At 42.7% G+C, this 13,416-nt stretch overlaps 1 protein-coding gene across 3 annotated transcripts; it reads right to left on the bottom strand.

Moving 5' to 3' along the window:
• Positions 1–3,439: 3,439 nt before the first annotated feature.
• On the bottom strand, positions 3,440–12,479 carry znf131 (zinc finger protein 131). 3 transcript variants are annotated; one of them, XM_083644450.1, is made up of 10 exons: positions 12,398–12,479; positions 11,175–11,316; positions 10,960–11,061; positions 10,451–10,595; positions 9,017–9,131; positions 8,609–8,800; positions 7,076–7,454; positions 6,241–6,371; positions 5,497–5,769; positions 3,440–4,828 (listed from the first exon to the last, which is right to left on the bottom strand). In XM_083644450.1, exons 2-10 carry the CDS (start codon positions 11,296–11,298, stop codon positions 4,577–4,579), a joined length of 1,713 nt encoding a protein of 570 aa, XP_083500576.1. In that variant the 5' UTR covers positions 11,299–11,316; positions 12,398–12,479; the 3' UTR covers positions 3,440–4,576. The 3 variants fall into 3 exon arrangements, with proteins under 3 accessions (XP_083500576.1, XP_083500578.1, XP_083500577.1); XM_083644452.1 differs by having other exon boundaries at positions 7,076–7,451; XM_083644451.1 differs by lacking the exon at positions 12,398–12,479 and adding an exon at positions 12,080–12,180.
• Positions 12,480–13,416: the final 937 nt, after the last annotated feature.

The following is a 13,416-nucleotide window of genomic DNA, read 5'->3' as shown; positions in this document are numbered from 1 at the left end:
AATCCTGCATCTCTGTGCCTCAAATTGAAATCTCTCAAGCCAATTATTTCCTCCTGCTCTAAAGGGCTGCATCAGTGAGCGTGCTCATCAATTTCAGCACTTCAAAGAGGTTTTCATCAAAGAAATAAAACGCAAAGCGCAATGTTTCATGTCCCCCGACTGATGGACCATCAAACGAAGAGGAAACAAAAACAACGTTCATTCAGGCGGAAATAGCCAGGCTACTAAACAGACTGTCTTCTCTTCCAAAATAATATATTCAGCATCTACTCTAAGTCTACTCTGAGTTAAATGATTCAGCCCAGTTTTAAAAAGGTTTTGAAATGTAATCCATTGCAGATTACAGATTACCTATCTGCAGTTTGCAACATAATTAGTGACACAGCTTTAAATGAGAATCATTTTTTTTTTTTTTTTTTTTTTTTTTTACAACCTGGACCTAATTTTCAGCTTAATTTATGTTATCCTACTCACCCAGAACAGAAATGTCTGAAAATGAATCAGTATAGACGGTTTTAACTTGACAACAAAAACATTCTAAATTGAACCCCCGCTCACTTCCTGTTGCAATGTTTGCTATGGACATAAAAGAAAAAAAAACATTCAAGTGCAGGACTGACCATTCCGTGAAAACCATCTATACAGCTGAGCAGCGAAAACAAAAGTAACGATGTCGAGTGAATATTTCTGCAGTTTGCCGAATGCTGAGCAAAAGGAAGTGCTGTGGGGTTGCGCTCTGGTGAAAACCGTCTATAGAGCTAAAAAAAAAACACAAAGCAGCCTGGAACAGAGGCCGTATAGGGGCATGTGTTATCTGTGCATTTACGTCCAAATAGCTTATTTTCTGCCATGCAGAGGTTCATGTCGTTATTATATGATATTGGCATAAATGTGAGCCGCTCTATTTACCTCTCAGCCAGCTGTCTGGTAGGTACGTTCCACATCCGGCGGCTGTGTAACCAAGTCCCGCGAGAATCTCACATCAGTTGAGAGTTCAGCTGCAGTGGATAAAGCCGCCATGTTTCGTGTGGTGTAAACACTGTGGATATTCATCTGATTTCGAGAATATGGACGATGCATTTGAATTCGATGGCCAATAATAATTAATTGAATAAAGCATCACCTTTCTTTCTCCCTAAACATATTTATAATCTGATTATGTTTCACATGGCAACTGTAGCCTACTTGAGATTAGAGTTAGCCTACTGTTAATCAAAATAGGCTTCACTCCTATCAGATGTAATCTATTGCCAAACCCCACTCCCAAACCTTTATTATAGAGGTAAATAAATGTATCTATAGTCAAACAGTCCTTACTGGGATAGGGATATGGTTGTGATGTGAGTGCAGAAAGATGGAAGCCACCCCTCCAGACAAGCATCCTTAAGAGTTGAGAGGTGCAACAGGTGCTGCCGTGCTGGAGCCTAATCTTTCCATCCACTGCCTGTTCAAAACAGACCAGGAGATTCTTCAGTGAGTCACAGGATCTAGCTGATCCCCTTTACTCTCTCTCTCTCTCTCTGTGTAGGCTGGCTATGTGTGAGTGTCAGTGTGTACACGACACGTCTCCCTGGCTGCCAGGTGATACATTCTGATCCGTATCTACAGTGATGCATTGAATCTATAGGCCTAATCACCATGGGCTTACTAGCCTATATCAAAATCCAATTTCTATATGGCACAAATTATATCCTCTTGAGAAATGAGGGTCGCCACTGCCAGCTGACAAGCCTTGTGCTGTTTGTTTTTTTTGTCTATTTTATTTACTTTTCAATAATGTAAATTATGGAATATGCTGTGTCAGAAATGTATAAATGTGAACTCCCCAGATACAGACATCATATCGAGTAAATAAATCTTGCGGTGCATCAATAACACTGATTTGGCTAAATCCCTGTTCAATGCCAGCCCCAACAGTTAACATCTCGCAAGGCAGGCCATTCCCTCTGAGGCAGCGATTTCCTCTCACAGTCCCGTTATGACAAACAACACCACAGAGCTTATTAGTGAATGAATCTTACCTCACTCAATAGCTGTGGGCGCGATGCGCTTTTTACCGATTGAGTTGCAAAACCTTGTCGCCGGGAACACCGGTGCCAGGTGACATTGAGCGCGCTGTGTTGCTGCTCCCTGATCAAGCCCGTTGTGGAGGAAATCCACTTGAACGACTGGTGCACCGACCAATAGGCGACGGCCGGGGGAGGACGCTGTTCTTCTTGTTTTAACCAATGAGAAGCAAGAATTAAAGATCGAGGCGTCGGATCACTACAGGAGCTGTCCGGTGCTAGACGGTGACTTGCCAGGTAACCCAACCTACAACATATAGGCTGTATGGTCAGGCTATATACAGATGTTCTCAAAGTGAGGTTTGGAAACTACCAGAGGTCTTTCCAACAGCTCCAAGGGACTCGATTTCATCACTTTCACTTATTATAACAGCACAAATGAAGAGTGTTTATCCTATATAGGCCTACAATAAATATATAGCCTACATAATTCACATAATTCTTCTCAGATAGCGTTCCTTTGGACAAAACCTCTTCAAATGGGGTCCATGGTCTAATATTAATGCACATTTGGCCCTTGACATGCAACAGTTATATGCCTATTTGAATACTACTAGGCTTATGATGCGGTCTAGCATGCAGTTAGACTATATCTAGGTAGGCTGGTAGGGCTGCAATATGTATGAGACATACAGTACATATTGTATGCCTGTCTGTGCTGCAGTTTGCAATTGTACATACTACATAATAATAATGGGTGGAACTAAAACAGGCGTTAATGTGTATGCCATGGATGGGCATCAACACATTTGGGAAAGCAAATTAAGATGTTCTGTAAACATTAGGCAATGCTTAAGATATTATGTGAACAAAATAGAGCTCAACAGTGACCGTCCACTTTTTCTCAGCTCCAGTTCCATCAGACAATCCCCCATTCATGTTCTCCATAGAGGTTTCGAAAAGTCCTTATAGACAAAAAATTTAAAAAAGCTGACAATTTTGAAAATATCTTTTTTCATGTTTTATTTTTTAAATGTTTTATGGTCACTCACGATTCAGTAGGTGGCTGGTTGGCTTGGTTCCAGCCTTAAAACTAGTTATATAAGAATTTTTCAAAACATCTATGGAGAAAATGAATGGGGAATTCTCTGTTGGAACAGGAGCTGAGAAAAAGTGAGTTCTAATCCTTTTCTGTACAAATACAAAACCAGCATCTTGAACAATGCAAGATGGGGGGGGGGGGGGGGGGGGGGGGTTATTACCCATTTTCTAAAATGATCCTGCATGTTAAATGCCACCTATGAAGGAAGACATGTGGTGGTAATATAACCTAAAATCATCACGATTAGTCTTTAGTGAGTGAAAAAGACTTATGGTAATAAATGGATGGAAAACTTGTAAACGATTGTGCAAACTCATTTTATTCCATATCAATCCTCTTCGAACCAGTATGAAAATAGCCTTGCACAAAACTGTGCAAGGTACACCTGCACATGACCAGTTGTTGCTAGCTACAGACCATTGCATTCAGTGTTCCCACAGCATGTCTTGGTAAACGCCCTTAACAAACTTATAAGAACATGTAATGAAGAAGTAAAACAAAGATACAAAAAAAGCAATAATTTAGGAAAAGGGATTGGTAAGCATTGCAGCATTATTAAGAACTTTCTGATATAATGGTAACCAGGTTTAAAATAAATATCATCAGCAAGAAATGACCATTGCATCACATTGTCCATAATTCAGAGTCTAAAGAGTGAGGGTGGTGAGAACTGAGAACGGGGTCTTTCGATGGCAGACAGCAGGACGTATTGAGGTGGCATGCTGTATCCCATATGCAGCGGTCTTTACGGAGAATAAGATGTCAATTACAGGATAATGCAGCAAAAGTCAGAATCTGCCACAGCCATTCAGGATAGAATGACACGTGCAGTAGCATCTTTCACTCACCTGGCAATCCAAATGTTACCTCTTCCTTGTTGGTCATTTAAGACACAGTCACTCTTCCCGTCTCATCAACCCATTCTCACTCCCAGCCCGTCAAATACTGATGTTCGGTCAGGAACCCTTGCTGTTACTTGCCGACGAGAAAGGTAACCCCGTCTCGTCAGCAATCAACAGTGCGGGCGAGGCGACAGCTAGTCACAAGTCACGTGACCGCTAGTCACGTGACGACAGCAGCCTGTGTCGTCAATCAACGTTGCGGGCGAGGCGACCACTGGAGCGGGCTTGAACCTACATGTGTACATGAGTCTGGTGTTTAAGTAGGTCAAAGTCACCCTAGGGGAGAAGGGGTGGGAGTGGCGGACCTGTAGCATTCCCGACTCCCAACTTTCTCGTCACGAGAGAGCTGGTTTCGAGCCCCGACGTGTCCAGGTTCTAACCCCGTTGTCTTGAGTCGGTGCTCATGCCGGTTCACGCCGGTAACCAGGAAGTAGCGGTGGCTCCCGCAACTCGCCACCGGGCCGAGTCGGTGGTCACAATCATGAGATAAGGGTACCCCACCCATTATAAAGTGACAGCAAGGGGCCCTGAACAAACGTGGTCGGGAGAGTGAGAATGATTTGGGCTCATACGACCACTGCTTGTTCCACTTCGTCCACCTTCACGATCTCCCCCTCCACCTCCATCTGAGAGGTCACCACCTGCTGCCCGTGCACCTCCCCCGTGGTCAAGTGCACCACCTGGATCTGCACGCCAGCTTGCTTCAGTCTCTCCATGTCCTCCTCGCACATCTCCGCCATGCCGCCGTCCTCCATCACCACCGTTGCGGTCTCCGTCATCTCCATCACGTCCACCGGCTCCACCATCACATGCTCCACCTTGTTGTAGAATAAATTAAAGAAAGAGTTTTGAGTCAGCGATTCGGCTTACTTGAATATATTTAATATGATTTAAGATCTCATGAGAGGAAGAGATGCAACCAGCACAATGGGCAGGGGATGCATTTCTTCAAAGAGAAAGAGGTGGTTACAGTGTTTTATAAGGTGCAACGACGTTTCTTATGATTACAATATTGTTTCGTCTTAGTTTTTAGATTTCGCTTTTTATTTGTGTTTCTTTTTCTTTTCTTTCATTTCCTCTTAGTCTTATTGTTATTTGCTTTTATTTGAGGTTTCATTTTTTTGTGTTCAGTTTTGTCATTTTGTTTGATTCTTTGTCTGTTATGTCATGGCATAGTAGTACAGTTAGGTGTGGCACAGAGATGACATCACGTGTGGTATTGCTGATGAGGACAGGACGTGATAGATTAGGATATCTGTGAGGTCATGTGAGACAGTGTGTGAATGTTGAGGGGAGATGTGTATGAAAATACATATTATTTGTGTATGTATTTAATGAATGAATAACCAAAAGCTTTAAGGGGAAAAATACTGAACTATAAGTGTGTGAGTCTGATTGAGATGTGCTTACAGATTGTTGTTGACTGTATTCTATTAGATCCTAACTACAATGGACGTATGTAATAGGAACATTTTCTCCAGCACACCTGGATGCCGTCGTCCAGCAGGACGGTCTCCGTCTCCGTCTCCTCCATGTTCTGCGTGGCGATGGTGAGGGTGGCGGAGGCGGCCGAGTCGGAGACCACCAGCTCTTCGGCCGCCATAGACTCGATGTCGTGCACGTCTTTGAGGTGGGCCTTCAGGTCTTTGGGGTGGGTGAACCACAGGTCGCAGAGGGTGCAGTGGTTGGGCTTGACCCCCGTGTGGCTCACCAGGTGGTTTTTGAACTGTTCCCAGCTGTTGAAGACGCTGCTGCATACCTGACGGAGGAGGTTGAGGGGGAATAGTCAGTCATAGCGAAAAGAGAGGGGCAGAAACATTCTTGTTTTGAGCAAAATACTGTTTAAAGTTTTTTTTAAAAGCTAGACGTAACAATCCTATCTCTAAATCTCAATCCAGGTTCACTGTACGACAGTACAACACAAAAGTACTGTCACATCAAAAATGAGGTAGAAATTAATACAACGTTGCCTACAAGGGGATTTTTATTCTTGCCGAGTATCGAATGGATAGAAAGAATAACATCTTGTTAGTTGGGGGGATTATATTGCGATTGATTTGTCCATGTTGTTACCATTTGTTGCTAGTCACATCAGATTGTGGCTATAATTACATTTTCAGCTTGCCAAGGTAAATTGACACTTTCGTTCCCATATCCTACCTCGTTATTGCAGGGCAATACATTATTGTCTAGGACAAACACAGGAAATTGCTTTCCTGCCAAACTGTACCTGGCATTCATAGAGTTTCTTGCGTCCCTTCTTGGCGCCGGCCCCATTCTGACACGCTGCCATGTGGCATTTCAGAGTACTGTTCCTAGCAAATCGCTCGTGGCAGTCTGGACACGCATAGGGTTTTTCACCTACATGTGGACACAAAAAGACGGCACATACAAATATATGAAAAAGTACACTCCACAGCACATGCAGCAGTACATTTCAACAGAAAACCTGTAGCAGGATAGCCTTGTTAAAACCATACTGATCATGTGAACTCACATTCTGTTTCGTTCTGTCCAAATCCACTTGGAAGACCCGAGAAAACGTCTTTTACGGCGAGAAACTCCACTGGTGCATACTCTTGCTCTTGTTTAATTGTTGGTATTGAGTCTATTTGTGCAATAACTGCAGTACTGCACTTATGGTTGTGTTTACTCTACTAACATTAACCTTAAATGCTCCTTCCTTCGGGAGCCGTCCCTGATTGGACGGTTATGTTGTCAAGGCAGGTCCCTGATTGGCCAGTTACGTTGTCAACTACAAGGCAGCTCCCCGATTGGCAAGTGCACTTCTGGAAAATCGCTGGGGGCAGGCTGGAGTTATTATTTGATTTTATTTCACCTTTATTTCACCAGACAAGTCATTAAGAACTTCTTATTTACAATGGTGTTCAGACTGATCCGCAGAACAAAACAGAATGTGAATCCACATGATCAGGATGGTTTTACCAGGCTAGTAACATGACAGATCTACTTCAGGACAAATGATATCAATTATGACAAAAATCGGTGTAGAGTTATTTTCACGTGGACATGATGTCCACATGATGTCGTCATGTCATTCTCACCCGTGTGCTTCCGCAGATGCTCCTTGAAGTGGCCAAAGTGGTCAAAGTTCTTGTCACAGTATTCACACACGTGCACTTTCTTCTGGGGCCTCTGGTTTCGAGACAGCTCCTCGGCCTCGAAGTGAAATGTGTTGACGTGCTGCTTCAGGGCTCCCTCTCTCGTGTAGGCTTTGCCACAGTGGCTGCACACATGGGGCTTGTCCAGCGAGCTGACGTGTGTCTTCAGGTGCTGTTTGAGGTGGTAGTACATCTTGAAGCTGCGGTCACACTTGGTGCAGCGGAACATGTTGTCCACTTGGGAGATCTGGACCTCTACGACCTCGACGTTCTCCAGTACCTTGGAGGCGGTCACCGTTTCCTCCTGGTACACAACCTCCTGCTGAGCACAAATAGTCATAGACATATAGTAATATTATTGAACTTTTAAGTCCATAGCTGACCGATTTGCAACTAAACCAGTTCGTCCATGACAAAATGATTTACACACGTCAATACTTTTCTTACATTGATTATGGAAAAGATTAAATTGGGTTCTGTTCTGTTGGACACTGCGAGTATTGCCTGAATGCATTGTCATGTCTTACAGGTTTCAGTCCATCATTTTCATCATGTCATAAACTCCTGTAATAATGCTACCATAGGTTGTGTGGATGATCTAATACATTGCAGCCCTATGCAGGGCAGTGGTTAGAGCAGGAATAACAGTCCACACAATGATGATGGTATTCAACCACACACTAAAAGCGATTTCATATTTGTCTGTCAAATACAGTAAAACAGAAACAACAAAATTCTTGCAGTGAACAATATGATTCATCACCAGGCTTATTTTGTTAGTGCTGTTTTGACACATTGATGATATGCAAATATGAAACAGCTCTGAGGCTCTTCTGTTTATGGTTGAATATTTCTTGTTTTCATGCAGTCATATTGCTCCCATGGCAATTCTGCTGTCAGCATGTTTAACCACAATGTATCCAGTGCTAGGACTTAATGTATCCAGTGCTAGGACCTGAGGCTTGAAGGCTGCAGACAGCTTCAAAGATTTACTGACAATGTCTCAACTCATGAAAACATGTGACGAACAAGCGTACTCAGAGTCTGGTGTCTACATGCTCAAAGAAACCTCCAATGATACAACTGCAATCATAGTATATAATTGCACGTAATGTATACTTACTCTACGTATTTTGCTCACTTAAGACGTATTCTACTTATTTTTTGCTTCTATCGCATTTAGTACTGTTTATCCTGTGCTATGTTGTTCTTATTCTTATTCTTCTTATATTGCTTATTTTGCATTTACTATTGTTTACTTCATGCCATGTGTGTTCTGTGAGCGAGCTACTCTAACTTGTCCCAATTTCCCCCCGGGGATAATTAAAGTCTTTCTGATTCTGATAGTATTCCACGTCTTAATCCCAATATTAATAGTTTTATAATACTACAGTATTACCAATCCATACCAACTAAAGTAATAATTGAAGAACATGAAATGTAGTTTTAATAGCAATCTGCGCAAATGCAATATACCTCTTCTATTCCATCCTTCTTGATCAGATGTAGCGTAGGCGCCCCTTGCTGGTACTTGCTGGTAATGTCAGCGAGCAGAGCCAAAGCAGAGTCATCCAAGGCAGCCTGGGCATTCCTCGCTGCATCCACCACCTCCTCCAGTCCAGACTCCTCCACCTCAATGCCCTCCTCTAGCTCCACCTCAACCTCCACCTGGACAAACACACAACACATTCAGCAATGACAAAATGTGTGACACATGGCCACTTGTGTTACATTTTTACTTAGGACAGGACATAGTACAGTGGACATCTGTTAGTGCTGGAAAATTCACTGCTTTCAACCACTCATAATAATAACGTCTACCGCTTTGCAAAGAACTACATCTGTAGTGTGTGACCATGAATAAGATATCATCCCATCACTGACCTGTTCTCCTTCCACTGAGGGTAGAGTCTCAGTGATCACATTAGACGTCTCTGCAATCTTCCTCTTCTTGCCTCTGTTCGTTCCCACCAGACCTTCCGGGGGACTCTCACTCAGCCTGCAGAAGAATAAGAGTTGATGTTCAAAGATTGAATATGCTGTTTGAGCTTAGTAATCATTCAGACTAGGGATGCCACGGTGTGAACATTTTCACACCGAATAATAAGCACGTGACCTCACCGGTATTACCGGTTTCACCGGGAAATGTAAACAATAGGATTGTTAGTTCCTAGTTCTACTAGTGCATGTTGTTCCCGGGAACAATAACAGTGAGACACCAGTCGGGTATCCATAGCAGCTAGACTAGAGCGAACGTTACGTTATATGTATGTTGATAATACAAGTTTTAAAGTAAGCAAGAGTCTATGCTTTAACCGTCCATTATGTAGGTTCATAGAGACAAGACGCACGCTGCTGCTGTTTAAAGTACTAACGTTAGCATGGACGCTCACAGTCATACAACACTGGCTGCATCACAACTCATGGCTGATCTGACTCGAGATTTGTGTTCATAAGATGTATAGCGTTAACTCACGTTAGTTGCTGCCTGGTCTAACATAACAGCGGAGCCACACTGCAGCCGAGAGGGAGCGCTTGTAATTTACACCGGCGCACGCTGAAACGGCGGAGTTTTCCTTTCAATTCTTCCTCCATAAAAACAAAAGGTGTTACCGGTGGGCACGTTATGTAATCGGTGTAATCCCCAACACCGTGTAACACCGGTAACACCTAAAATCGCGGCAAGCCTAATTCAGACAAATTAATTTCCAGTTCATAGTCAGTCAACGCATTTTTATTTTATTTTATAACAAGCGCAAATTCGAAATAGCTGCGACCACATATGCGAATTTCCAAAATGCAGGACGGTAGGGGCACTGGTGGGCAGCCCACCCTACTCTGCCAGCCTGCATTTCAAAATGCCCCCCCCCCCCCAACTTTAGCCATTTGGCATGAACAGAAACACACAGCTACACACACACGCTCGACCTCCATGCCAAATTCCAGGCTTCTGCCATCCTGCATTTCGAAATGTGCCCCCTTTTAGCCAATTGGCATGAACACAAGCACACCTTCACACACACACACACACACACACACACACACACACACACACACACACACACACACACACACACACACACACACACACACACACACACACACACACACACCTCCATGTCAAATTTCAGCCGTCTGCCATCCTGCATTTCAAAATTGCCCACCCCCTTAGCCAAATAGCATGCATGAACACACACACACACACACACACACACACACAAAACCTCCATACCAAAAGGCCTTCTGCCAAACAGCATTTTGAAAGATATAGATATAGAGCTGCTAAGGCCCTGGCAGCCAGGTGCACATCAGTCTCACCTGTTGTTGAGAGCCTTGATGGCCTCCTGCATCTGCAGGTACTCTGCTGCCTTCCACACGTCGTTGGCCTCGTCCTCTCCGCCTACAGCCAGAGTGGCTGTGTAAGTGAACTCCATCAGCTGGCGGAAGGCGGAGTTACTCACTCCTGTCAGAGACTCATGTGTTTAATACTCGGCAACAAGCAGATTGGGAAAATGTTTGGGAAAACCTGGAGTATTTGTAGGGCATCATGAATGCATTACAAACACATATTCCCTTAATATTTGCATTATAAATAATGTCCGAAAATTGCATGCTGTATAATAGGTTTACGACATGCATTGTAATAGTGTGAATCAATGTGACTGTTATGAGATTCTAGTATGCGATTATAATGCACTTTTTACAATGATTTATGAGTAACACTTCAAGTAAAATAAATATGCATTTTTCAATGGTGCTTTAGCTCTAGAACCATAGAGAGGTGACTGACTGTCCATTTTCCAGAAGGTCAGCAGAGCAAAGCATACCTTCTATCTCCACCGCTGGCTCCTGGGTAAAATCCTGGAAGAAGTTGTGGAAAAACTGACTGCATGCTGCCAGCACTGCTCTATGGGCTCTGAACTGGTGACCTGCACAGCAACAGAGAGAGAGGAAGAGACACAAAGCATTATTTAGGACCTTCCTTAAGATATTATTAAATATTAATTATGTTTTTATGTATATATTATATATTTTTACAGACCGTCCACAATCAGGGTGATGTCTGTGAACTGGTCTAATTGCCGCTGTTCATTCAGTTTGTCCAGCATGACCTTATAGTGGGCTGGGAACTCATTAGCACAGTCCACCTCCGCCTCAGCCGCCATTATTCACCTGGCCCTTCTCTGCAGTGAAGAAGATGGATAAGCAAGATGTGTTAAACATTAATTGATAGATGGCAGGACAGGTGCATGTGTATTCATTATATATAACATTATCTACATGTGGAATAAGGTTAAATGTGCCTGGGAAACATACCGTGTTAAGACCAGGGTGCAAGTAAAGTAACCAAATACATTTACTTGCAAACTGTAATTGTAGCCTTGTTGTGTAATTTGCAAATCAGCCATTAATTAATTTGACGAATTATTCTACATTTCAAATCACATCCATTAACGTTAGAGTACAAGTTTTGTCACAAAATTGTGGAGCATTTGCTGTGAACAGCCAGTCAATGCAAATGCTCTGAATCTGTCTTTACTTTGTTTGCGGACTTTATTTTGTAATCCAGGAAATTTAGTTTGAACTCTGTCCTTTCATCCTTGATTTGCATGGAGAATATGACATCTAACAAAACTCTTCAAAGTAACGTAAGTTAACTCAGTAACTTTTACTGTAGGCCTACTGTACATTTTAAATGAGCCAGTTATGTCGACTTTTACTTCCACGTAAAATATCAGCACAGTTAGCATCGCTTTGCTTGCCAAAGATAGAATGTACACAAGTAAAAATCATAATCCTACTACAGTGTAGGATCTGGAGTGGGCAGTGCAGAAGACTGGCATGTACTTCAGCCAATCATGCAAAAGAAATCCGCATAACATTGGTTCGTTTAGCTATGAGCTACTAGCGTTAAGTTACCCTAGCTAGATGTTAATGTTAGCTTACTGGGTAACTAGCGTTACAAGCATGTCCTCCACAGCAGAACGAAAGAACTATGTCCACACAAGATGTACTTAATGTGCCAACTTACCAGGGCTAGATACTCCTACGTAATAGTTTTGATATTGGAACAGAAATGCAGTTCCCATTATAAAATAACAAGCTTTTGCCGTTAACAGGCCTGTTAGCACGCTCGCCATTTCGCGTTTGACAAGCAACATTACGTCATCAAATCGCGCATTAAAATACACTTTTTCCTCACAGATTTTCCAATTATAACCGCCGTGGGTCAAAATACTACTTTTAAACCATCAGTTAACGTACCTCAAATATGGTTACGCTGCTTTAGAAAGTTGTTTTGCGATAATATTGCTCGCGACGCATGTAGGGCTGTTCTTCTCTCGTTGCTCCAAAAAGGGCGGGCGCTCACTCGGGCCTCTGATTCCCAGAAGCCCTTGCAAACTCAAGGACGCCAAGGAGCGTTGCTACGTAACAGGAGTGAGTGACAGGTCTGCCACCAACTGTGCTGGAAAATGCTGAAATTGTAACACCAAAGTGGGAAAAGGGCCAAGGCTATTCAGGTTATATTGCCTACTTATATGTTTAGCTTTGCACGCTCAACCGAGTTTCAGTTTCACTCTATGTCATCAGTGATGTCACTCAAGTAAATGTGATGTCATGAGTGATGTCATTTGAGCAATTGTGATGTCATCAGTAATGTCACTCGAGCAATTGTGCTCCACAGAACCGCAGAGCGGAACCGGGCCGCCTTATCATAGTAGTATAATAAGTGTTAATCTTATTACTCTGATTTTCACAACATTATATATTATAATCTGTTAAATGTATCAGGATCTGTCTGTGTTTTTCAGCCATTCTCAAGCATTTCTGAGCACTTAATTTTCATTCAGGACAATCTTTATAAGATTTGAAAATGCACTTTGAAATAATAATCTTCCCCTTGAGAAGCAAATTGGGCGAATAATTCAGACTCGTTTGTGCACACTATGAAAAGAGCTCACCGCATTTTGTAAAGATACTGCAAAAAATACTGTAGCTACATCCATTGAAAAAGAAACCTTCAGCTAATATTAATTTTAATGTAAAAAGAGGCATTGTGGTGGAAGGCCGCTTTGTTACTGTCCATTGGCACTGTCTAGTGTCAACTTGGAGAACTGCAGGTCACTCCAATCTGAAGTTATTCATCTTTATTTGACAATAAACTGCTCATTGCTCAATGGATTATTGTAGGTCTACATCTCATCTTCAAAGTTTTGATTACTGTAGCCAGGCTACATAGCCTACCCTGCTGTTATCACCTGCTCGTTCCCACTGCAGTATCC

This window comes from Poromitra crassiceps (genome assembly GCF_964638095.1).
Source record: "Poromitra crassiceps genome assembly, chromosome: 10".
Taxonomy (NCBI): Eukaryota; Metazoa; Chordata; class Actinopteri; order Beryciformes; family Melamphaidae; genus Poromitra; species Poromitra crassiceps.
This window is presented reverse-complemented; position numbering and strand designations above follow the sequence as displayed.